Below are 27,519 nucleotides of genomic sequence, written 5' to 3'. Positions count from 1 at the left end.
TCGACCTTATGTTAAGCCTTGACTGGGACCTTAAGGGCTCGCAAGCCACCCATCGCGCAGGAAATGCGCTGGATGGCATTTTTATCCGCCATGATAAATGCAGCTCTTTGGAGAACACTGCTCTAGACTGGAAGGATCATCACTTGCTTACCTTTAAGGTAGCAAGCACAATAGTTCCCACCAATGTCCCCCTAGCCCCTAGGTCAACCAGGCAATGGCACAGGGTCAAGGAGCAGAGCTTTGCACGGACCCTTAAGGCAGGCTGGGATCAGGCCAGGGAACAGTGCACTTCCACGCTGGAAGGCTTCAAGTACGGGATCAGGGCTGCCACAGACTCACTCGCCCCACTCATCAAATTAAGACCTAAGCCGGGTGGTACACCGAGGAACTCAAACATCTACAAAGATTATACAGATGGCAAGAACGTAGATGGAAGCGTCACCAGAATTATGCGGAGAGAGCCAAGCTTAGGCCTATTCTTGAGGACTACATATCAGCAATCAAAAAAGCTAAATCCGACTATTTTTCCCAGAAAATTAAGGAAGCGGACAATGCACCCAGGGAACTCTTTAAGGTGGTCCGCTCTTTGAGCTACCCTACCTCATCCCCGGGATTGGAGAATTCACCTACTTTTTGCCAAAGAGTTGCCAACTTCTTTAAAACTAAAATACTCCAGATCCATGCAAACTTTGTGCAGCCTCCAGTGGATCTGAGCCTTGGGGTGGGGGGGTCGGGGGATGCATGGCCCAGAATAATGGACCTAAGCTCACTAGATTCCAACATTTACAGGCAAACAGGATCAAAGAACTGTTGTCTGGGGTTAAGTCAGGGCCTCCTAATGACCCTTGCCCTTCTAAGATACTGAAGCTTGGCCCGGACCTGGTCTCGGCTGCGCTAGTATCGGTCTACCATGAAATCCTGAAGGAGGGGAGTTTCCCTCCCTCGTGGAGTGAGTCCATTGTGATTCCGCCTAAAAAGAAACTAGGCGGCGCACCAAACGACCTGAAGAATCTCCGCCCCACATCCTTACTACCTACTCCGGCCAAAATCTTGGAGAAACACCTAAACATTGAACTGGCTGGATTCTTACAGGCCAGTGGCCGCCTTGACCCTTCCCAACACGGGTTCTGCAAAGCACGGAATCTGACATTAGCCGGAGATGGGTAGATCAGGGGGAGGGTGCCATTCTAGTTCTGCTAGATCTTTCCATCTCCCCCCAATTAATGATGCAGCGCCTTCACCAAGCTGGAGTTCGAGACAAGGCCCTGGATATTCTAGAATCCTTTTTGTTGGATAGATCCATCACAGTAAGCTGTGGCGATTTCAGGTCTGCCCCCGTTTCAACTCCATTGCGGGGATCCACAAGGGTCCTCTCTTAGTCCCACTCTGTTTAACCTGTATGTTGCCCCGCTGGCCAGACTGGTCCGCTCCTTTGGATTTCAAGCAGCTTCCTATGTTGATGATACCCAGCTCATCATCCCGGTCAACAGGGAGGTGGCAGTTAGATTGCACAACTGTATGAGCGAGATTAGCAAGTGGATGGTCCATAATTGGCTCAAAATGAATGAAGAAAAAACTGATATTCTCTTCTTTGGCTTAGATATATAGCGCCTTATGGTGCTCCTAGTCATATGCCCAGAAACCTTGGCATCTTATTTGAGAACACTATCTTTTGAGCAACAGGTTAATCACACCGTCAAAACCTGTTACTGGACTATGAAAACTCTCAAAAAAATCCTTCCTTTTCTTCAGAAAGAATATAGAATCTCGGAATTCTGGCCTTAGTCACTTCCAAACTCGATTACTGAAATGCCCTGATGCTAAGCATTAGCAAAGGGTCCCTCTGTATGTTACAACTGATTCAGAATGCCACAGCTTGCCTCGTTTTGGATCTCCCGAAACTCAGCATCTGCCAGTAGCAGCCTGAGGCAGCTGCCATGGCTACTTGTGGAAAAGGGCATCATTCTTAAGACACTCTGCCTCACACACAAGGCTCTTCACTCGGAAGGCTGTAAATACCTTTGTTCATCCCTGCAGCGGCATGCGCCTAGTCACCCGCTCAAATCATCTTGTCAATTTGAACTCAGTTCCCCGCTGTCGAAAGTCTAGATGGGGAGACAGAGCCTTTTCGGTGGCGGCAGCGAAACTCTGGAATGCGCTCCGGCTGTCAATTAGGAAAGAAGACACTCACTTCTCTTTCCGGAAGTGGCTAAAAACCTGGCTCTTTTCTAGCTAGGGCGGGATTAATTTACTTTACTCACCTCTCAGCGCTTCAATGCTACACCCGGAATGCGCTTTATATATTCAAATACAAATACAAAAAGTCTAGGCGTTAGCAATTGTTTCCAGTGGCTCAGGTTACTCAGGAGCAGCTTCATCCAAGCAAGCCCTTGGAAATCATCTCTTCATGTATTTCCATATTCCTCGTAGTTCTCCATCTGGGACATCTAACCATTGTTTCCAAATCATTAGTATATCATTGTGCCTACTTGCCCAGATTAGGTTGATTCATATAATTCTCCGTATTAATGTACATGTCTCTTATGTAGTTTCCATTATTCCATCAGCTTTCTGCGCTTAGTGCACTCTTCCATATGAGTCTCATGGCTGATTAATTAGATTTCTTCGCAAACTATAATTAGATTCTTCGCAGACAACTGATGCCACATCTCTAGTTTTTTCGTACTGAGATATTTCAGTTGACACTTTTCTATCAACCAAGTTCATAACTAAGAGAGGACACGGTTCCTTTACTCCTAGCACCTGAACCTTCTCTTCGGCTTGATCATAGTCAATTTGCCACATTACAGAAGCCTACTACTTGAAAAAGCCAGAGAGAAGGAAGACCGAGAGTACTAACTTACTATGTATTTACAACAGGGCATGGAATCATAAGGAAAGCTTTCAGAGAAGCGAAAAAGTAAACTGAAAGAATCAGTTACAGAACGCCTCTGCATTGCATCCAAGCAGTAAAGGACTTTGTTTTGAACGCTTTGGATAGCTAAAATGCAGATATAAACTTAAAAAAAAGAGGATCAGGGTGCATAAGGAGTATATCACTTACACTGTAAATATCTATTCATAATGTGTGATGCTGCAGATTCATATGATATGCACACTCTTGCCATCTCAGGTTGGGCCCAGACTTTGCAAGTTGCTTTTCTCATGGAAGTCTTTTACTGTCAACGTTCTGCGCCGTTTCCCCTCCTCAAGATAATGCTCATGTTCAACGGCTCCTTGGTTAGACTTTATCTTTTTTCCATTCGATGCAAGGAGTGATGATATGGTCTGCTAGGTTATTGTTTGCTGTTTAACATGCTTGAATTTGGTGTACATTTGCCACCATCCTATACCTGCCGGGAAGGCAGAAGTGTGCATGTGAATCTGCAGCACTACACACTACAAATAGATGCTTACAAGATAAGTAACATACTCTATTTGTAGCATGAGTTGGGTGCAGATACACATGCTATACATAGCCTGTAAAGCAGTACTCCTCTTACAGTAGCTTTAGGTGGTGCATTTGCTTAAAATAATGTGTGTAGAACTCTTTGTCCCATCAGAGATTGTTGCCTGGTGTGTACATCCACACAGTAGGATTTGGGGAATGTGTGTGGGTTTCTCCAAGTAGTTGCTTTACAAATGTCTGTTAGCTGGATATTCCCCAAGAAGGCCACTGATGCTCCCTTTTTCCTTGGAGAGTGAGCCCTTGGGGCTGTGGGTAGGATTCTCCTTGCTTTCATTTATGTAGCAAATTTGGAATAATTTAACAATCCATCTCGCGATTCTCACTTCTGATATGCCATTACCCTTCCTTGGTTTGAAAAAGCTACAAATAGTTGTGTTTTTCGAAATGTTTTGGTTCTTTCCACTTAGTAAATGAGGGCCCTTTTGACATTGAGTCTATGTAGTGCCCCATTCTGCCACGGTCTCTGGTTTCGGGAAGAAAACCGGCAGATCTAGTGTCTGATTTAAGTCAAATTGTGAGATTAGTTTTTGCATCCGGGTTTCTGCGTAGTCGAGCTTTGGCTTGGAAAACCTGGAAGTAAGGCTCCTCTTCAGTTAAGGTATGAATTTCACTAACTCTCCTTAGCACTGTAGTTGCAACAAGGAAATTCTTTACATGATAGGAACTGCAATGTGCATGTTTGCATAGGTTCAAAAGGTACGAACATTAGTCATGTTAACACTGTGTTTAGGTTCCATGATGATACATGTGGTGTACGTGGTGGAATTACTCTTTTTTAGTCTCTCCATGAAAGCTTTTACTACTGGCATCCGAAAAAGAGACTGGTGTCTTCTGTTTTGAAGATATGCTGTGATTGTTGCTAGATGCTCTCTTATAGAAGTATATGCTAGATCTGATTTTTGAAGATGTAACAAATAACATACTAGTTGTTGTTCTGATGGAGCGCAAGGGTCTATGTTGTATGCAGCACAATAGTGTACAAAGCCTTTTCAATATGCTGTATGACACGGTCTTGTGGTTAGCTATCTGGCTTCCTTCCATGCATTCTGGTAGTAAATTCAACTACCCAAACTCTTCGACCTCAGGACCCAGATTGTAAGGTGAAGTTGCAGTGCGTTTGGATGCCTGAATCCGCCCTTGCACTAAGTGAGAAGAACAGGAATGTCGGGAAGCTACTTGTGATGGTACTAGGGACAGCTCTAGTAGCGTTGTGAAGCAAAGGCTGTAGTGCCCATGTTGGAGCTATGGGGATCATTTTGAGTAGCGTTTGCCTGAGTTTCCTGATCAGATATGGAATGAGTGGGAGGGGAGGAAAAGTATATGCAAATATCCCTGACCAGTGCATCCATAGAGCTTTGCCCTTGGACTGAGGATGTGGGTGCCCAGATGCAAATTTGGGGCATTTTGCGTTTTCTGCAGTGACAAAGATCTATACTTGGTGTTACCCACCGTTGAAAGTATGTGTGTAGGACTTGAGTGTACTTCTCATTCATGGACTTGTTGTTGCGTCTTGGTTAGTAGGTCCTCTACTGAGCTGTCCACTCCTGGTGACCGATGGCCTATATCCATATAAGGTGAGACAGCTGTAGTGAATGTGTCCCTCCCGGTATTTTAATGTAATACATTACTGTCATATTGTGTGTGCGTAGGACATTTTTCCCTGATATGTTGCATAGAAAAGCTGTAAGCGACAGCTGTTTGGCTAGTAGATCTAGAACACTGAGGTGAAACGTCTACTGATGTGCAAACTACTGGTCCAGTACTATAACGTCCTCCATGTGAGCACCCCAACCCATGAGTGATGCATCTATAGCAATCGTCACTTGCCGGATTGGGTCCCTTAAGGCTCTCCCCTTCAGTGTGTTCAGTGTATTAGACCACTTCAGTGATGGCCCCTGGGTGAAACCAACACTAGATCCTCCAAGTTGCGCCCCGATTGTGATCACTGAGATGTTAGACACTCCTGTATGGGGTGCATATGTAGCCTTGCATGTGGAACTTTTGCTATGCAAGATGCCATCCTTCCGACTAGTCTCATAACCAACCCGACCTGCAGGCAATGATGTGGCTGAAAAAGAGCCAGTTGGGTCTGGAGATTAAGAACCCTCTGTGGATTGGGGTAAGCCTTTGCATAAACAAAATGAGTACGGCTTCAAAATAAGGTTATATTTGGAGCAGCAGTAAATGGGATTTTTTTGCATTTATTGTGAATACCAATTTTTATAATAGGTTGATAGTAGTCTGTGTGTCCTGTATACATTTCTGTTTGCTGGAACTCTTGCTCAGCCAATCGCCCAGGTAAGGCAAGACAATAACGTTTTCCCTCCTTAGACTTGCTGCCACTACAGGTGTTGTCACCCCAGAGTAGCACTCTGAACTGATGATGACCATCCATATACCACAAACCGGAGGTACCAGTGATGTGTGGGCTGGATCGGTATATGAAAGTATGCCTCCTTCAGATTTAATGCTTTCATGAAGTCTCCTTCCTGAAGTAGTGGTATTACATTACATAGTGTCACCTTGTGAAAGTAATTGGACGGGATGTTCAAATTGAGTGGGCACAGGTATAATACGGGACGGAGCGTTCCATCCTTTTAGAGTATTAGGAAGTATAGGTAGTATACTCTCTTTCCTTGGTGTTTGAATAGGACAGGGTCTATGGCCCCTTTTCCGAGTAGCCCCTTTACAACTTCTTTCAGCAGGTGTAGGTGATGAGGACTGATGTTGTGTTTGTGCTTGGTTGACTTGTCAGTTTTTGGCAATACCCCTGACAGAATTTCTAGCACCCACTGATCCAACGTTACTTCTGGCTACAAGTGATGGAATTGATGTAGCCTTCTATTGACCCGCAATGTGTAATTGGGAGGAATGTTTGGTAAGTCACTGTTTTAGGGGAGAGGCTCCCTTTTCAAGTGTCCCTCTAGCTTTGCCTCTTTGTTGGAAACCACCTCTGTAGTATTCTTTCCCCGATTGTTGGTGGTATTGTTGCTGTTGGTGCTGACTATTTGGGGTCTCTGGGGTGTTGTTCTTTGAGGCCCCTCCTATTGGTACCTTCGAAAAGGCTGGTGTTTCTGCACTATAGACTGCAAGGCTCCCATTGATTTTTGCAGCCTCTGTGTCCTCGATTTTCCCAACTAACATGCAGGTACGGGATATGGTAATCTAATTTCCCAAATTTTATCCATACTGACTGGAGGATTGAATAAAACCAGGTTTATTACCAAGCAGGTATTTTTATATCTAAAAGAACCCCCCCAACTACTATTCTCCATTAGTCTGTGGTTTGATACTATACAGTGCTCCCGCATAACACACAGGTAGTAGCAAGCACCTTTCCGCAGCGTAACGGGAAGAAGCCAATGATGAAGCATGCCACCAAGGGGTAACCCTGGTGGGTGAGGGTTCTACTACAAAAAAGCTTTTTGCTTTTCTCAAAGGGAGGACTAGCCCATACATTTGAGTAGGGCTCCCGGTTTTGTGTTGTATTATTCATCATAAGGAGGAAGAGACCTGCCCTCTAGCAGCTCGTCTCCCTCCTCTTTTTTTGATATTACTAAGTCTCATTGTCAGGGCTGTCTACTTCCTCTGCCCTGTGAGTGAGTGAGGGTGACCTAGTGTGCGATGACATTGGGCAGCTTAGCGGCATGGAGGCTGTGGCTCTATGCTCTGCTGTTAATCTTTTTAACAATGGTTTTGGACTATCCAGGTCTTGGCTTTGTCGCTTGGAGGTTTTCTCCTGCCTGCTATCATCAGCTGCCTGACAGCGTTTGTGCTTAAAGTCTTGAAGGCCTTTAAAGACATTGCCGCCTTCTTCTGGAAGCATGGGCTTATGTGGTGGTTTTGCCTACTTCTCAGTCATTGTTTTTGTTGCAGAGATAAACACCTTTGTTTTCAGGATTGCAGGAGCCGTGGTCTATTTTGGCGTCAAAGGACTAGCCATGCTTTTTCCCCTTCGTCGGTGTCGAGGAGTGTATCGGCTCTGCATGACTCAACACTGGCCACTTGTTGGACTCCAAATGTTTGTCCAGCGCTGAACCGCAGCATGAAGGTTTGGCTAGCACTGAGTTATGTGCGGGGCAGATGGTTGTTTCAGCATCGACATCAGCCTGTTGTAGGATCCATGCTACTCTTTATGCCTTGATGTCCAATCGGGATCTAGAATGCTTCCATCCTGTTTCAAGCTGAGGCACACCTTGGCAGGGTGGGGGAGGTTTATGTACTGTCTTTTTATTGTGGGGTGGGTTAATTGTAGTAACAGCCCGCAGTGTTGTCTTTATCCTGGGACCTGAACCTGGCAGTGGAGCCGTGTGCAGTGTACTGGCTCCACTGTACATCGGACTCCTCTCCTTCAGTGGACTCTCCAGAGACAACGGAGTGAGGGATTGCAATAATGTAGCCCTCTCCAGACACAACATCGGCATCTACCTTGCCCTCGATGGTTTGGAACTGTTGGGATTCTTGTGGGGAGAACTCTGCCTATTTTGCCATCTACATGGTATGATCCAGTCTGCAATCACATTTGCATCTTTTTTTTTGTTTTGTTTTTATTAAAAAACTATTTATCATTTTTTCGAGGTATACAACAATGCAGGACAAGTCGCAATAGTCCTTGAAAGGAGGAATGTACAGAGCAGTTGGTTTAGCGTAACAGTCACAGAGTGAAGCAATGGCATGCAAATCTATCGTACAGGTATAGCAACATGAAATAGGGGCAGCAAATGCTATCACAGCAGCCCTTTCAGTCGTATTTGGGTGTGGTACGGGGACAGCACATGAGTAAGCTCCATCATGCGTTCGTGCATTGCTGTGAGCTCGAGGGCATGGTGTCTATGATGTAGGAGGCTGGCCCTCTATGTAGTGTGCAAAACTAGGCATACTGTGAAGAGGATCCAAGCAATCACACTTTGGTTTGCAGAAGTAAAAACTAGACCACCTAATGCTTTAATTTGTATGGTAGCTTGGTCAAGCGGTTAAGCTAATCTTGGGGAAGTGCAAAGCATTTGTTGTAATTACAGTATCAATAAATTAAACCACACACTCAAAAGAATAACTCAAGACCAATATACAAAAATACTTCAGATTTTTAGAAAAAAATTTAAGACCAAGTTCATCAAAATCAGGTACTTTTTAAGTTATGAATTTTTGAAGTTTTAATAAAAATAGTCTTTTTTGTGCGTAATTATGCACCATAGGAATCAATGGAGAAAATACTTTGAAAATGAAAATACAATCAGGCAAGGCGTTTACCAATGTCTCCTTTTGCAGGTATGTCTAAGTCGTCAGTGGGCACTATGGACCAGCTGGAGAAGTTTGGACGGCTCCCGGTTTCAGCAGGGACAGCTGCAGAAAGTCGCTGGTGCAAGGCCACTGCGGGGGAGCACTTGGAAAAGCACTGCAAAGGTGTACTTAAAGCTAAGTCTTGTGGGTTCCCTTGGAGTGTCGAGGTCGCAAGGGGTCGGGGACCCTTAAGGCACAGCTGGATCTTAGGTGCAGGGCACAGGGTGGCCGGGTGCAGAGCGAATCGGTGAGCCAGGAGCTGGGCGCAAAGGTGTTCTTGGAAGCAAGAGGCAGGTCTCTTGGAAGGTTGCTTGCAGGTCAGCAGTGGCACTCTGGTAGGAGGTCCTGGTGGTTTCTGAAGTACCCCGATATGGTCTTCCTCCTGGTTCTTTTACAGTCCCGAATGGACAGTCTTTCTTAGTGTCCAACTTGTGTTGACTAGTACCTAGGGCTATTGCATGGTTTGGCCACCGGAGGGCGTAGTGCCATCAAACTTGGCACATTTGCAGGGTTTGTCCTCACGGTCCGTCGGGTGGAGTTTGGTCTGGCTGCGGAGTCCGAGTCCTTGGTCAGCAGCAGTCAGTGAAGTGGCCTTCACTGGGTCTTTGGTCTTGGGTTGCAGGAGAGTGATGCCTTCCCTCTGGAGGGAGATCTTTGACGATTTTTGAAGAATGGAGGTCCTCTAGTGGTTTGTAGAGTCCATCCAGTGTCCAAGCGACTCCTCAGTAGTAATTATGGAGTCATGGGTGCAGCAGGCAGGGTTTGGAGCCTTTCCTTTGTGCAGCAGGACTTCAGTTCTCAAGCCTTCGGTCTTCTTTGTTGCTGGTCCTCTTTCCTCCTTGGAATCTATTTCTTGGTCTATGGATGCCCACTAAATACTTTATTTAGTGGGCGTTTCGGGGAGTATATGGTAGTGACCAATGAATCATCTACCTCAGGGTGGCTACTTCCACCAAGTGACCAATTCCTGGGGGCAGCGGTCACTTCCCTACACCTGATTCGCTATTATCCTTCCATGCAAGAAGGAGAAAAATGAAATGGAGGGGTCACTTTGCATGCAACACCTGAGAGGTGGTGCAAGCTGTGGATGACCACTGCTATCCTTTTTGTGTGGTTTCCTGCCGTTGCTCCCACCGAAAGTGGGGGTTTGCAATGAGGACGGCCATCTGCTGCTAGCAGTAGGCTTAGGGGTCCAGTTTCAAGGGCGGTAAGCCCTTAGAAGCTCGCTAGCAGGGCAGTGCACATTCCTGAGGGAGGGTGTGTTTGCACCAAGGAATAGCTTTGTTCTGGGACTCAGAGCAGGATCTCTGACCCCAGGGTTCCAGAATCTTGTCTGGTGGTGGCAAGCTGGTTGTGACCATGCCAGGGTGGTTAGCTTTAGCAGGTGTGCCCTGGTACATGTGGTAATACATCCCATACTGATACCAGTCTGGGTTTATCATTCGGAGTTGTTTGATGCCAAACAACCCAGGGTTCAGAGTAACCATCATATAGCTGTGAAAATCGTACTGACCAGTGTCCAGCACATGTATTAAAATGGCTGTTCTGTTCACTTACTAAGTCCCAGGTTTGGCAAGGACACACTAGGGGCATACTGCTCATGCATCTATGCCCACACCTACAATGTAGTGCACCCTGCCTTAGGGCTGGAAGGCCTGCGAGAGGGATGACTTGCCTATAGTGCATGCAGTTTATAGGAGACAGGGCACACAGGCTGTGTGCCATGTCGAGTTTATCTTTTAGGATTGCATCAGTACTCTCAGCCTGCAATGGCAGTGCTGAGTGCTTTTGGGTGCATAGCCAGAACGCTCAGAGCCAAAGAACTGAAGTATATGATGCTCTAGTCGGCCAGCTTGAGTGTGCTAACAGATAGTAAATCATGGCATGTTGATACATCGGATGAAGAATGGGACTGGGTAGAGGGATGGGGGTCAGAGAGGTGGGAGTCTTGAGAACAGAAGCCACAGCAACAAGGCACGGAGCCTGGTCTGGGTGACTCAGCGTCCCCAGAGGCCCCTGATTGACTAAATCCCCCATCAAATACGTGATGTGCCCTGGAACCCCAGATCAATACACGCAGACTGACTAGTAATGTACGAGGATAAAGTTTAACAGACTCCAGATGTCATTACGTGTAATGACGGATTGCATCTCAGGAGAAGCCTGGGGTGGAGATTGCGTACTTTCTCCCACTTGGGGAACCGGGGATTTAGGAAGTACAAGCAACAAGAATCTCCCACTATCTTCCATACTACTTTTTTTTTTTTTTAAAGATCTTCTTATTAAACATTGCTCAGCATGCTACATTAAAAATGTCCAATCACAGAGTATGATCCTTGATAAGAAGGGAGCCTACAGGGGCAAATCTTGTCCTTATACAAATCACATCACAGTAGTGGAACCTCGTTTGAAGCTAAGCCCATCAATTGCTAATAGCACTTCAATTATGCCCTGCATGTATTCTCATGCCCAACCTGTTCCATCCCTTTAGTGCATCATCTAGTGCAGCCCCCCAACCCCCACAAGCCTCTATAAGTATGCCATTGGGACCATATCATGTCGAGTTTTCGTAGGCACCCTTAGCTCTGATAGATATTTTGCTCCGCATGGTGGCACTAATTCATGTTTTCCTCCCATGCGTGAATGTCCGGCGGCCTAATTGCCTCCAGGCTCTTGCTATCTCTCTCTTGGCCAAACACCAGCCACTTCTTCTGAGGCCGTGGCCAGGTTTCCTTCCCTGATATGTGCAACACCAAACATCTGGCCTCCCGTGGGATAGTGAGGCCCGTGACTTGGGCCATGATATGGACCACCTTTCCCCAGAACTGTTGGATTACTCGGCAGTACCAAAAGATATGAAAAAATGTTCTTGCCCTACCACACTAATCAGTATCACTGTGGCCCATGCGATACAAGAGGGATTTGGAAAAGTATGGTCTGTGGAGGATTCTAAGTTGGATAAGGCGGAATCTAGCCCAGATTGCTTTTTCCCTTAGGCTTTGGAGGGCTTCCTGCCAATCGTTGTCCTCCAGAATGCCTATTTTGTCCTCGCCTCTCAAAGAAAATGCCAGGGGTCAGGGGAGTTATTCATTAGTATTCAGTTTTCTTGGGCATAGGGTCTAGTAGTAAGCGGCCCTCCAATGGGGTGGATTCCGGCGTTTGGTCCCCCACCTGCAGATACCCCTTAAGCGCGTGGCTCAATTGGATACATTTCAAGCTTTCTGAGGCTCCCATCTCATATTCCTTCTGCAAGTCCTCTAAAAGAATTAACGCCCCACCCCTCCAGACGCCTCCTAGATCGTCCCGAGTAGTCCCCATCTATAGAGGCCTTTCAGAGCAAAGAGGTCATTTAGTTGGTTGCTATACCAGAGTGGGGTCATATTTGTCAGTTTGCCTCCCATCCCAAGCTTTTGGTGGTATCCCTCCGTGCTCTCACTGTTACCTGCGCATGAGGCGGGAGCAGGCCTTCCTTTTTCGGGGAGTATAACACTTAGGGGTACCCTCCATCTCCCACTACCTCCCTGTCAACCCTATACACTGATTCCTCCACATAAGCAAACACCCAATCATTAACCAAAAGTAGTTGTGCAGCCCAATAGTACATCTATATGTTAGAAACTGATATACCGCTGTCGAATACTCCCCTTTGCAGCTTACTAAGGGATATCCAAGGGCTACCTCTGTCCCATAAGAACTTGCGTATTTCCCCATTACTCTTTGTGAAAAAGTCTGGAGGCACCTTAAATGGGGTATTTTGGAGCACATATATTAGGCAAGGTTTTAAAAATGGCAGCGCAGCCCAAAGAAAGTGGGAGCCTCCTCCAATGTGTGACATCAGCACATAGATGCTCTAATTGCGCATAAAGGTTATTTCTGAGGAACCCTGCCGGGTTCCTTGTTGCACAGATTCCCAAATAAGGAAATTCTTTGCTAGTTACTGGAGCCTCACACCTTGATGGTAGGGTCACCCCATTGCTGGTTAAAGGAAAGACTCAATACTTCTCCCAATTTATCTGGTAGCCGGTGTAGGCCCCAAAAAGATGGAGGATATGCAACAGTCGATCTAGAGAGCGACAAGGTTTGGTGATATACAGGAGGACATCATCAACATAAAGGGATATCCTGGCCTCCCACCAGGCCCCCTTGTGTATACCCCACACAAGAGGGTCTTGACGCACCCAAGGGCTCTACTGCAAGGGCGAATACCCAAGGCGATAATGGGCAACTCGGTCTTGTGCCCCTGCGGAGCTCAAACAGATAGGACGTCACCCCATTGACTCTAACTCTGGCCTGTGGGCCATTGTATAGTAGTTGGACACAAGCATGAAACTGAGGGCCAAAGCCCAATCTGGTTAGCACTGCTTGCAAATATAGCCACTCAATTCTACTGAAGGCCATCCATGCATCTAGCAAGAGCACTGCTGCACCTGGGGCCCCGGTTGCATGCAAAATCCCATACAGGCGTCTTAAATTTAGCCTAGTATTTCTATGAAGCATGAACCCGGTTTGGTCCAGATGAACCAATTTGGTCATGAAAGGCCACAGTCTATGCACTAGAATTTTTGCCAGTACCTTGGCCTCCAGGTTCAGTAACGATATAGGATGGTATGAACTGCATGAATTGGGGGGGAACTCGAAAGTTCTACAAGCGGGAGGTTGCCAAGGAGTTCAATACAGTCCATATATATGTGGAAGGTCAGCAAGGAATATCTACCTTTATAATAGGTGGCAAAGACTTTTGCTATTGCATCACTCGCAGCTTGCCGTGTGCCTGCTTCATCACATACCTCTGCCACCCAGTTTCTGCTCCTATCCCTTTTTTCTAGCCAGGCCAGTAAGTTTTTTGTTTTGTTCCCAACTTCATATATACGCCTTTGTGTAGCTAGTACGTGGGCTCGTGCCTTACTGTCCGGTAAGTCTTTTAGCTCTTGTTGCTGGACTAGGAGTCTGTGACAGTGGTGCAGATCGACCATATCCCCCTCCAGGGAGTCTAATTCTATTGTGTCAAACTGAAGGTAACACTCCTTTTTCATGCCCCCTATTAAGGCCTGATCCTGCCCCCTGACTCATCTTGAAGGCCTCCCAGATACTGCTGGCCGAGGCCACCGTTCCCAAATTTTCAGAAAAGTACCACTCCCCACCCTCCCATATTTTTTCTGGAAAGCCTTTCTCCTTCAGATACCATGGGTCAATTCTAGGTGGCAGTGTTGTGTCACTAATGGTGCCTGTCAATGTAACTTCCACTGGGGAATGATCGGAGATGCGCCTTGTTACGGGTGCTGACCCCCACCCCCCCCCAAAAGTGACCTACCTCGGAGTGATGGGTAAACAGATAATCAAGATGTGTAAAGTTTTTGTGGGATCTGGATAGGAATGTGTATTGTCGCTCATGTGGGCTACGTGCTCTCCACAAATCTACAAGACCCATCGAGTCTATAAAGGACTTTAGTGTGCTGGCACCAGTGCCCTCCCCCGTGTGGGTCAGTCTGTCGTATTTTGGTTCTATGGCATCGTTCATGTCCCCTTCACACTCCCATTATCAGAATCCCAGAGGGAATTTGTAACAGCAGGGACCCCAGCACCGGCACATAACCTGAACAAAGGCTTAGAGTCTTACCATTCAAGGTTCTGGACTGCACCACAAACCAGCCCAGCGGGTCAGTCCACGTAGGGCCTGGAATAAATGGTGTAGCCTTTCTTAGTGGAATTCCCACCCCTCTGGAGTTAGAGGTGAAGCCGGCATGCGCACACATTGAGTGGCCCAGTCGATCCAGGGCCTTTAATAATTGTCCTTTAGGTGGGTTTCTTGCATGGAAACTAAATCCGGAGCATGCTTGCGGAAGTACTGAAGGACCAGAGTGCATTTGATTTAACTGCCCAGGCCATTGACCTTCCAGGTCATGACTTTTAGTGGTAGTGCTTAATGTTCGCCATATGGAGACCAGTCCTGTCGTAGCCTGGGAGAGTAGAGCCCAGTGGCCCCTCCTCACTTCTGCCCTTACCTTCCAAGGCCTCTCTTCCCACCCTTATTGCAATCAACCTGAGCAAACTTTAATGAAATGTCAAAAATTCTTAAATAACTAAACATGTGTGTCCCCCCAACTGGTCCCCCCCAACCCTGCTTAATAGGATCAGAACTGCCGACCACCCAACTTGCAGAGTGCCTGTTGCCCAAACTGAAATCTTGAGTGTGTTAAGGGTTGGCTGGCTTCGCCCAGATTTGCCAAATGACGTAAGGATTTACTTATCCCTTTTCTAACAAAAACTTGCCTAACATACTGCATCCTGCCGAGCATCGTCATCATGGTATAACACCCACACCTGCCGTTTTGGACGACAAAATCCATCTCGCTAGTGTGGATCATCCAGTACAAAATGAGTCACAGTATATAGTTCTTACTCCTGCCTCCTCACACCCCGGCACACCATGAATTTGGTGTCAGCTGCATTCTAGGTGTTCTCAGTCCACCGTCCAAAAGACAGACTATCTCCGAGACTCGCCCCTTTCCCTCTCCTCAGTGTCCACGCACTCTGGAGCTCACTGGAGGGGGTCATCTTTCCATTGGTTCACAGAGCGTCCCTTCACTCCTCTCTCTCGCGAGCTCGTTGACCTGCTGGGCGCCGGCCCTCGAGCCAGTCCCATGCCTCAGCTGGTGTGGCAAAGTACCAGGATTTGCACTCCGCTAGTACATGTGCTTCGCAGGGAGAAGCATCATGTATTTGAGATCCTTTGCACACAGGGCTTTCGTGAAGAACCTAATGATGATATTTTTATAGTGCAGGTCTCCGTGTGTACGAGCAGCCTGTAGGATAGCATCATGATCGCAATGATTAAAAATTCTGGCAATGATGGTGGGGCCCCAAGCTGCAGGGTGTTCTTGACTTCAACAAAGCTATGGCGCTGCTTCTGGACCTGGAGGGTAAAGTCCTGGAAGAACCTAAAGATGGTATTTTCATAGTGCAGGTCCCCATGTGTGCGAGTCGCCTGTAGGATAGCATTACGATGATTACAAATTATGGCAATGATGGTTCTTGCTGGGGCCCCAGGTGAGGGATCGGAACCTGATGGGCCCTCCCCACTGATTCCATACTACTCTTGGTGAGGCACTTCTAGCTTACCTACTATAGCTGTTCAAATGTTAGGGCGACAGGCACTCTGCAAACTGGGGTGGTGGGTAGTTTTAGGGGCATGGTGCAAGGGAGCAGGGAGGGGGAAGTTTGTCTGTTGGGGATTAAGCTTTTGGCATTGCACTGTACTTTGTTATCACAATGAGTGCTCAGTGGCAGAGTTATTGAAGGGTTCCGTATTGGAACATGAAACACACTAACACATATATGGAGCAACACATGCGGCGGTCCTTGAATATTTTGACTTGGAACATTAACTGACTGGGAAGTAGAATTTAACACACTGTAGTCCTTCAGTATTTATGACACGAGAGCTCGGATCTGGTCTTGTTACAGGAGACGCACCTCCAGGTTAATCAGTGTAAAGCCCTACATAGATTTGTTTACACTTTATTAACACATGCTGAATACACAACTGATTACAAAGGAACAGGCTTACTCATTAAGAAATTGGTACCCTTTGTCCAGTAACACACTTGGGCAGAACCACTTGGTCGGTTTGTGGCTGTAACCAGACACTGGGAGGGCATCACCTTAAACCTCTGCTCTATCTACATGCCCCTACGACTCCATGCTATCACCTTCCCAGATGTTATTGCCCTAACTCCTAGGTATGCCACCGGGTATCCTCATCTTAGGTGGGGACATGAAAGTCGAGGTTAACCGCCGGGTGGATAGAATAAGTAAAGCTAGTCATCAACCTGGCACAGAACCCCTACAGCCCTTATTGAACTCCTCTGCATATCTGATTAATAGCGAGCCCACAATCCCTATCAGAAAGAACCTCATGACAGCGTCTCCCTTTGACTATATCCTTCATCAAAATATACATGTTGGCAAGTTTTGAGATACAATATTTAAGGCCCAGGGCATTTCAGACCACCCCCCAGTAGCAGTATGACTAAACGGTCCGACAACGGATCACACTCTACCACATGGGATCAACCCGTGGCACTTGTGGGACAGGGATATCAAAAAGAAACTTAGAAAAGGAGCAGAACAATACTTTACAGTTAACAAGGGAACAGTGGACTCTGACTGCGCTCTCTGGAAGGCATTTAAACCTGTCATACTTGGGCAAGCACAGGCCCTCATTGGTAGAGAAGAGGAAAGAGACTAAACTTCAATATATGAGCCTTGAGTGAGATATAGCGTCCCTCGAGCTACAGGTTCACACAGAGGGGAGATCTGATCTTTGCCACCAACTCAGACTTAAGCAATAGGAACTTCATTACCTTGCAGAGGACCAAACCTGTGCTCATGCACTGGCAATGCAACGCCAGCAGAAAACAATCGAAGATGGAGTCGACGCCCATGCGCAATGGAAGCAAAAGAGGAGGAGTCCCGCGGTCTCGTGACTTGAAAGACTTCTTCGAAGAAAAACAACTTGTAACACTCCGACCCAACACCAGATGGCGGGCTATGCACAACATGTGTATCTGCAGCTACACATGCCATCGAACACTAGGTATCATGAACAAAACTGGGTATTAGAAATACTAGACGGTGACAAATTACCCCAGCGCAGCAATAGCAGAGGCTTTCGCTACATATTACGAGCGGCTTTACGCCTCTGAGATTCAACTATCGGACGTGGACTGTGACAACTTCTTGAAGGACATAGAACTTTTGGCACTTAAGGACAAGGCTAGGGAAGGACTTGAAGACGGGTTGATAACAGACGAAAGAGTGGCAGCCACTCATAGCTATCCTCCAATCAGGAAAGGTGGTGGGACCTAACAGACTACTGACAGAGATGTACAAGGGTATGGCAGACAAAATTGCAGATCACATGCTGGTCATGTTCCGTGCGGCATAGACTGAGGAAGGCAGACCAGAGAACAGCTACAACAGTGGTCATTCCAAAAAAAGGTAAACCACTGAGTGTAGATCCTGCAGACCCATATCTCTACTAAATGTCGAAGCTAAAATTCTAGTGAAAACCCTAGCGATAAGATTACACAAGTTCATAGCCTCATTGGTCCACCTGGACCAGTCGAGCTTTATACCGCACAAGAATGAGTCTCAACCTGCCCAGCCTTTAGGGGGTGCTCCATATGACAAAGCCAAACCGAGCTGCACTGGCGGCACTCATGGCCCTTGACCCTAGGATGGCGTTAGACAGCATTAGGTGGAACTACATTTTTGAGACCTTAACAAGGATGGGATTTGGCCCCAAATTCTGTGGGTGAGTGAGACTTCTCTGTCAAGAACCACTGGCAAGGGTGAAAGTCAATGAAGTAGTGTCCCAGGTGTTTGCCCTGAGGTGGGGGACGAGACAGAGATGTACCCTTTCCCGGATGATCTTTCCACTGCTGCTTGAGCCACTTGCAGTTTGAGGCCAACAGCATGGGGGACTGGAAGGAATGTATCTCCTTATGTGCGGACAATGTTCTGCTTTATGTCACACAGCCTACCCTGCCCATAGACAGAATACTTCAAATCTTTGACATTTTTGGGAAACACTTGGGGTATCGTATAAAGTGGACTAAATCTCCGATTTTCTGCCTTGTGTGGGAGCACCCTTGCTCTCCTCACTAGACATAACACATCTATAGTGCTGGACAGCTTCCAGTACCCCAGTGTGTATATCACACGAGACTCAAGAACTTTCCTACATAAAAACTTGTTTCCGCAACTGAACAGATTCTGGACTGATGTTGACCACTGGAGACACATACCATGGACACTAATGGGCAGGGCAGCGTTATTTAAAATAATGACACTTCCACGCCTCATATATATATTCTTCAGAACACGTCCCCCCTGATTAATTTGTTTTGCAAGATCGGCTACAAACTTAAGAGTGCTGTTGTGGAATGGTGCCATTTTCTGTATAGCACTGCGTAAGCTTCAACTGGCAGAATATGAAGGAGACCTTGCAGTTCTGGACATACTTAAATACTACTGGGCCACACAACTGGTGGTAGTCAATATCAATAACTGTTCGCAGACATTAACGAACCGGACTACCGAGTGGATAGGGAGATAATGGGACAAAGGGGCCCAATCATGGCCCTCTACAGTTGAGAGATGGAGCGGGTGCTAACCACATACACTCATGTTATAGCTAATGCCTGGAGAGAGGCCACTGCCTTTTTGGGATTGTGGGGAAGGAGGGGGCAAGCTAACTACTTGTACCGCATTGTGTGATAGTGACCTCCTTCGAGAGGTAGGCAATCTGGAGGGCTTTTCAAAATGGGCCCTGATAGGAGTAGAATACTTAGGTGACATATGGAAAGGGCACACATTTATTGTGTTTGAGGACTTACGTCAGGAATATGATATGGCAGAGATGTAAAGATACAGGTAAATATGTCTGGGCGAACCCCTAAGGAGGTACGTAGTGGCAATTGAGCAAGTGCCAGAGGCAGCACCGCTTGAGGATCGCTTGCTGATTGATCCTATAGTGGAAATGGCAAGCTCCACAGTCTATAGAAAAATCGTTAACGCCCCTGACCCCAAAAAGGAATTGAAAATAGCATGGGAGGGTGACCTGGGATCCCGTGATGAGGAGAACTGGGCTGAGGCCCTACAAAGCCCCAGGGAGGTAGCAATCCGTGCCTGTTTTAGGCTGATCCAACGTAGGATACTACACAGGTCCTACCTACACTGGGGTCTTACTGCATAAAATCAGGAGACCAAACTCGGCGTTGTGTCTCAGAGGTTGTGGGCAGGATGGCACCTTTTTCCACATACTCTGAAAGTGCCCAAAGATACTTGAGGGAGGTGGTTCAAATAATGACTCAGGTGCTCGAGGTAGAGGTCCCCTGGATGCGAGGTGACTTATACTAACAATAACAGGGGAAGCCTCCTGGACTCGTTATCAAAAGCTATGGTTAATGATTGCAGCAGGAGTAGCCAAGCACAACACTGCAAGAGCCTGGGGTGTAGGAGCCCGCCAGTGGTAGAGGACTGGGAAACAAATCTCGACTGATGCCACCTTGCTGAACAAGCTGTTTATAAAAGACAGGGCTCTATGAAAAAATGGGAAAAGGTGTGGAACAAGTGGTGCTTCTACAGAAGCCACTGAATCAGGGGATAGGTACCATGGCAGGTAGGCACGGTGCCGTATATCTTCCAATTGTTTATGTAGCCAAACAATTGTATATGTTTGTGATGCTCAAAAATCGAATGTACAAACATGTCACGCTTTTAAGGTTCTATTTCAGTCAATATACCTGTCAAGGACGATGTGAAACTCTGCCTTCATGTTCACTGTCTTCTGAGCATTGTTTGAATAAAAATATATATATTTTTTTAAGTTTCCAGATCCAGTTGGCTAATGGAATATTCAGAGGTGAGGAACCTGCTGGTGGATGTAAACATCAGAAATACCGGTAACCCTTTGTATCGCACAATAAATCTTCTTGGGTTAAGAAAACACTATACAGATCACAATCTGAGGGGGCCTAGAACTGCCCAATGTGCGAAGATCTATTCAGTTGCCTCGACTGAGGTCTGCACTGGAGCGGCACAACACACAACACTCTTAAAAAGAGGAATGGCCTCAAAGTCCCTTAAAATATTTATAATGAATTTGAAGCAAACACTGACAATTTTTTTCACTGATGCTTTTGTTGTCCACAATATCTCTAGACTACTGGGAACAGGTCAGATAAGTCATCTGAGACTTACCTCTACTCTCACCTGGAATTTTCAACCAAGCTTTCCCCAATGAAGAATTACACACTGGATTCAGGCATTGGAGGGGACACATTCCTCCTTGGCTGGGTGAGTCACTAGAGAATAGACAGATGATAGAAGGTGCTATCTGTATAGAAAAGTTTGAATCGACTCCATGAGACAATTTAAGACTAACACAGCTATAGCACGAATTATGGGAAGGGGCACTAAAAGATAAAACAAAAAGTGAGCATTTCTTTTCCCCATTTAGATTACTAAAGGTATAGTCAGATTATGTATGTTGGTACCTTTATAGGTATTTGGCAGAAGGACCAAACCCGAGAAGTATCCAAGATGGTTTGGAGCACAATGTGGTTAAGGGCAAATGGGTGATCAATCTGCTCTCAATATTGAAAAAATGCTTACAAGATAGTTACAACTTGGTATTCTATCCCTGTTGAGCTAGACACCATATTGGGCACTTCGGATGCGCTTTGAAAGGGCTGTGCCATGGCAGCTACAATGCTGCACATGCAGTGGTTGTGCCTTAAGATGTCGTATTGGAAAGAAATTCCATCTCACATAAAAAGGAAATCATGACTACTGAACCGGAGTTGGATCCACTGGTACTTCTCCTAGGTGGCATAGATTGAGAGCAATGCAAACTCTAGTAATGTCCTTCTATGCTGTAGTAAGTGTCAGATGTAAGTGCAATGTTCCTTATAATACAGTTGTTTCTGTGACCCTAAATAACGTTGTTAAAAAATACCCATCACCAGAAATGTGTGCCATTTAGGTCAAGGACTATCCCCACTATTGTAAGAATGAAATATCCGTATGATGTGTGCAGGACATGACGAAAACAAAATATATGCAGTAAGTATCAGACAGAAGCCTCCATCTGGGACATTGGCCAACTCCAACAATTCCCAAAACTCCAGATTTAAACCCATTTGCAGCTGAACCTGTTAAAGGATTATCATCCTCCCAAACACTATTTCTCTAGTTTTACTTCATTGCTTCTGCTTCTATTTTTGTGGTTATCTGAAAACATAATTGCTTATTAAAAATAAATTTGGACCTTACGTCTTTGTTTCGATATTATTGTAAGTGGCTGTATCCATACACCCATTAACAAATAGCACATCTTTGCCTTAGTCAGCTACTATGACAAAACGGGGATAATTTTGATGAGAACTTGTTTTGTCTCTCAGAAGACCCCTTTACAAGGTTGTTATAGTAAATTAGTCTTAGCATATAGATTCATTATCCGTACTCCCCCCTCAGCCTGCCAATGTGAAACCTCACACTTTTTAATAAGGCGCCACTTCATTTTTTGTATGCTTGTCAGAGGGCATGGAGGCGCAGTTAAAGCAGAGCACACACACAAACAAGTCCGTAACAGTAACCTGTTGGCAAGAAAGAACATGCAAACCAATCACTTTTAAATGGAAGACTAAAACATTACATAAAAACAAAGGGAGGTTAGGTTTTTTTGTGGGACAATGTCACATGTGATGCAAGATTTGGCCTATGTTAACGCTGAAACAAATAAGAACTAGTTTAGAAATCAGAAACACCATGTGAAGACAAGGGTTTTGCTATTGTTTATTAAATTATTATTAAGTTTGTGTAGGAAATCCGCCTTTTCTGCATGCTCATCCCAGATTTATCACCTTTTTCTGAATACTATTTTTGCTGACTTTAGAACTCACTGCACCCTACCCCTGCTAACCAGGAGTCAAGTGCCTGTGCTCCCCTTTTAAACATTGTTACATTGGCTTATTCCTGGTTGGCACATTTAACATGCCAGTTTGGTATATGGTGTAGAAAATGCACTCAGGGTCTGGAGGTTACCTACATGGCAGTACAAACATGGCTACAGGCCTACCCTGTAGCCTGACCGCTGCGATGTAAAACCTGCAGTGCAACATTTTAAAATAACCCCCTTTGAAAAGTAAAGACCTGCCTTTTAGATATTAGCAAGTCACCCTTACGTAGGTCTTGTAGCCATCAAGTTAAGGTGAATGGTATTTAAAAGTGGGACAAGTAAAACATGTATATAACCATGTCAAAAGAGTGACATAGCACAAAACGCTATTTCACTGTGGCAGACCTCTCTGCCCTATGATGACAACAATACAGATTAAAAATAATAATGCTGTATCTCAGGATTGGGACCAGTATGAAAAATAATGAAAAGCAATTTTCAATAGTTATTGTAAATCCAATGCAATGGTGAAGTTTTATTTTTAGTGATTATTAAGGAGGCTCATCTACATTAACTTTTCAGCAACTCCTGTCTGTACTTGCCCTGAATGACGTGTGAGCGAGGTGTGAAATCCCTCTAGGAACTACACAACAGGTCAATTTGATTTATGGACTAGCTTAATGGGCATGAATGATTTTCTGAGCTCAGCAGAATTTTCAGGGTGTGGACTGTGGGCATCCTGTTTGCACAATAGAGTCATATCCTGTCTGACACATATCTTAAGCACATTTAAATGTTTGAGGATGGAAAGGGATCAAACAGGGCAAGAGAACATTTATTGTGCATCTCCAGTATGGGTACTTTGGGACCCTGCTTGTTTCACCATATGTCGGATTCTAGATTTGTTGTGGGTCCAGGGTCTGCATCATAATGCACTTTTTTGTTTTGGATGTGTGAAGACACCGGTCATTTCCCTATACACTCACACACTCAACAAGCCCTCAATCCCCAAGTTTAGTGTGACTGAAGACTTTCTTCATCATGAAAGTGCGCTGCGACATGGCAATTTGGGCCTGTCTGCAGTAAGGCGAACAGAGACTACTGAAAAAAGTGGGTAGGGTTCCCCCTTGGGAACGTTTACCACATTGGTTAGGGAGTGCCCAGAAGTCGCCCTCACCCACTACTTGGTGCCATCCTGAGCACACTTTCTCGCGCTGCTGAAGAACATAAGAGGACTATACCTGCTGTCTGTGACCTGAGGGGAACCCTGAAGTAATGAATCTGCTCCCGCATCATTGAGGGAAAAGAAATACAACTCCAAGAGACAGCAGGCTGACCTCCTGTGTGGCTCCAGGACAGGACCAGCTTCAAAAGGCCTTTTCCCAAAGGTGCCCAGCTGACCAGTGCTAACTGGAGGTTGACTGGACTTTGCCAATACCCTCTGTCTACTATCCTATGAGTCTCTATGTGCCCTCCCCTGAAGAGCTGAGAGCCTTAGACATGTACTCCTGTGGTTGTCTGGGCAGTGGAAGATAGCTTAGAAACTCTGAAAAACGTCTGCTCCAGAGTACCTTAGCATTTCCATGAGTGGAGGTCTCTGCACCTCAGAAAAAAAAAGTAAAGTCCCTTTCTGCAATGGAAAGTAAAGGATTTTTTAACTAAAACTTGAAAAGTTCAAGTGCAGCAGTGGGGCATCCTACTTCAAGTATGTCAGCGACTACAATTTCAGCTTCGACCGATGACAATGTCACTTTTCGAATTGAGACGTAGACATTTTTGGAGGAACTTTTCAACTTCCAGGCTTCAGCTGGACCAATCTACTTGATTTATCGGACCTGAGCTCCACTGCGGTCAGATTCAAATCTCACCTAGGTCCCGGTCTACCACGACCATTTACTACAATTGGGCCTTTGCCCGTTTTGGCACTAAATGTATTTCAAAAATTCATATTTCCAGTTCCCCCTTAATGGAATTTTGTCATTTTGCTTTCATTTTGTTTCTCCATTTTTTTAAAAAATTTGGTTTGTGATTTTTATTGTTTGGTATTTTTACTTTATTGTTTTGATACAGGATAAATACTTATAAATTGCCTTACATTAAGCCTATCTGTTCTGAGCCATACCTATCACTAAGTTGAGCTCAGGTTAATTTAATGACTTTGAAGGTTCAACCTGACATGAACTGATTGTTTCTTCAGGTGCTCAGTCATCCACCTTAAATAAGAATCCATTTTTTACACTGTGGTATTCAATATCTTTAAGGACAACTACAATAAGACAACATAACATGGAGGCGAGCTCATCCAACAAACAGTACAGCCACTGAAAGTGAATGAATTGTACATATAAGTACCTGTGGATAATGCAACATGGCCGAGTAGAATGGATCACTGAATGGCACAGCAGTATGTAATTTATTAAAAGTAGGTCTGTTTGTACACATTTGATAAAATGTAGAGTTCATGGAGTTGATACTTATAGCTATCACCTTACATTATTGCTGACTGATAGACGGTATCCATGTGAGGGGAGCATGAAAAGGAGAGAAATAAAAATCATCTTCTCGGTAACTGAGACTGGGGAAACAGCAAAAGCCATGAATTAGTAAGACAGACATCCACTGTATGTTGCAATGAGCATCATAGTATTCTACTATTGGTCTTGTTGTGGATGTCTTGTGAAGAAAAATCAAATAAAATGTGTATAAAGGGAATGCCGCTGCAACAACTGTATTTTATTATATTGTTTCCAGCTCATCCCTGCTTGACTCCAAAGCTGTACCTTTAACCACATCGTCACATTTTCAGAAGTTGCAATGGAACAATCATCTTCTGTTCTTCCCTTTGGTAACTTATCTCTTTTTCTGTTTTCTAGCACCTGCATGCATGCAAACATCAACAAAGCAAACCAGGTACACCAGCACCCCACAAACACACTACCACATTTTCATGGCTCAGGGTGCACACTTTGGGGCTCAGTTTTCCACCATCTTGTCAAAAGCATATATTGCTTATATTTGCCTGAACCAGAAAGTAGCTCAAATATAAAAAAATAAATAAAAAAATCTTACCACTACATCCCCTTCCTGAGGGAGGCTGTTAGCTGGTAACCGTGTCTTCTCCTCATTGTTGTGGTAGATGGATCCATCATTCCTCATTACTAGACTGTGGACATCTCGACCAAGAGGAATCTGATTCAGGTTTGCCTTTTGTGTTGCAACTCCTATACCCCAGATACCTATGAGCATAAGGTAGAATAATACACAACTTGTGTTCCTTTGTCTTTCTTTTAAAATAGCATGTGAAACTGAAAAATGGCATAGAAAAAGGAATGATTTAAATTAAGCTGTAAAAGGAGACACACACTTTTGTTGAAACATGCTTTTTATTGTTTTTTTAGATGAATAAAAAACACATACACCTGCCTACAACCACCGGCTGACTGGGGGAGTATATTCAAACTTACAGAAGTAGAACAAAGACATGCTCCCTATTCAACCCCCCCCCCCCAAAAAAAAAGATCGCAATTGCCAGGTATGTGACAGTTCTGAGTGGCCAGAGAAGCCACACATAGCAGCTTGAAGGGACCTAGAATATATGTCAACTTCATAGACCTTCGCTTCTTTGTGGATCATTAGTCTCTTCCTGTCCCCCTTTGGGAGCTGTCAGTCACAGTACTCCGAGATACCTGGTGCAGCTATTCTAACTTCCATTGCTATGAGTGTGAAGTACACTCCCTATTTTTACTCTCCAAGACCTATCCTTTCTGCTCCGCTGTCATGGAGATCTTTTTCAGACCTATTATTTCCCATCTCTTATATAGCCAATGACAGTAAACTGGAATATTGTCTGTTCTCCAGAGTGCCAGGAACACCCACTTGGCTGTGCGTAAGAGAATCATAATAAGTTTCCTTTAAGAGTATATGAGTTTATCATCCACTTGAGGAGTATGTATCCTGGGAATCTTAATAGAGGGCAGTCAAACTTCTTGTCAATATCATTCCCCCCTCAGTATTGGTTGAGTTTAGGGCAGCGCCAAAGCAAATGCAGGAGTGACCCGATTCCTCCACATTCCCTCCAGCAATCCTTAGATTTCATCCACACAGGAACTCTCTCTGGTGTGTAGTACCAATAAGAGGCTAATCTGATTAGAGTTTATTTGACTGCTGCATTAGAAGCCATGCCCTTTGCCCTCTGGAAAACCATGTTCCATTCCCTGTTGCCTAACGATCTCTCAAGCTCTCTTCTATCTCCTCTGGCCCATGGTCTTCTAATGGGTTCAGCCATGAAGGTGTCTGTAAATTTCTGACATTATGCGTGGATCCCCGGTCTTAGTGATAATACATTTTTCAAAGGGGAGGAGGGGTCTGCAAGTTGCCTGTTTGAGCGGTGAGTCACACAGTGGCGTACCTATAATAACTAAATCGCACCCCGCTGGCAACCTATTATCGAACATGGTTTAGCCTGTTCAAAAGTCTTTATCCCCTCCCAAACATGCAAGTCTCTGTTTCACTTGCACAACGCCTTTCGCCATTCCCTGAATTCCTCCTCTTGAGCTGTGGGGATGAAGTTAGGATTTCCAATTGTTTGAGTCATGGGGGGCAGAACAGTGGCTGGCTTATACACTGCCACATACAGGCCTTCAGTGTCACTCTAGTCTCTGGCTCTGTGTTTCTTGGGAAGCTATACTGCCTTCCAAATGTGTGCGCCGGCTCTGATCTGGTCTGTGAAACACCCGTTTCTCTCATTTTCCCTGCAGTGCCACTCAACTACATTTCGTATTTGTGTTGCACTATAATAATGCGTGACATTTGAGTCGCCCAGGCCTCCCTCCTCGACTGGGCAATACATTTGTTTGGTCACTAGTCTAGGTCACTTCCCAGGCCATATCAAGTTTTAAACATCCACTGGATGTCGCACGAGGTGCCTTTTGGAGGCTGGAGTGGCAACATCTGCACCACGAACAACAGCCTCTGTAATTCTGTCATTTTTACTACAGTAATGCACTCCGTGAGATCAGCTCTATGCCAGTTGTGAAAATCTGCTTTCAGTTGTTTCAGATAATATATTTCTAATGAGCAATCTTTGTTCAAGATGCAACAAATTTTAGACCAAGGTAAGGCATACCTTCCAATGCCCAATGCAGTGTGTGTTGGCACAATAGTCTTGTCCTCTGCTACAGGGATAGGCTAAGTAATTATGATTCTTTTTTTAATGTTAATTTTGAAGCCGGAGGCCTTTCCAAAAAGTATCAAATTTTCAATCACTTGTGGGATGGAGCTCTCTGGATCTGTTAGTGTCAAAAGC

The 27,519-nt window shown here is 45.3% G+C and overlaps 1 protein-coding gene across 1 annotated transcript in view; it reads right to left on the bottom strand.

Annotated features, from left to right (window-relative positions):
* Nucleotides 1-27,519, bottom strand: part of SPRYD7 (SPRY domain containing 7) — a 129,781-nt gene that overhangs the window by 39,379 nt on the left and 62,883 nt on the right. The window contains exon 3 of the mRNA XM_069205358.1: nucleotides 25,284-25,450. Within this exon, the coding sequence (XP_069061459.1) occupies nucleotides 25,284-25,450 (167 nt within the window). The remainder of the gene's footprint in view (nucleotides 1-25,283; nucleotides 25,451-27,519) is intronic.

The sequence above is a fragment of the Pleurodeles waltl genome, chromosome 8 (assembly GCF_031143425.1).
Source record: "Pleurodeles waltl isolate 20211129_DDA chromosome 8, aPleWal1.hap1.20221129, whole genome shotgun sequence".
Lineage (NCBI taxonomy): Eukaryota > Metazoa > Chordata > Amphibia > Caudata > Salamandridae > Pleurodeles > Pleurodeles waltl.
This window is presented reverse-complemented; position numbering and strand designations above follow the sequence as displayed.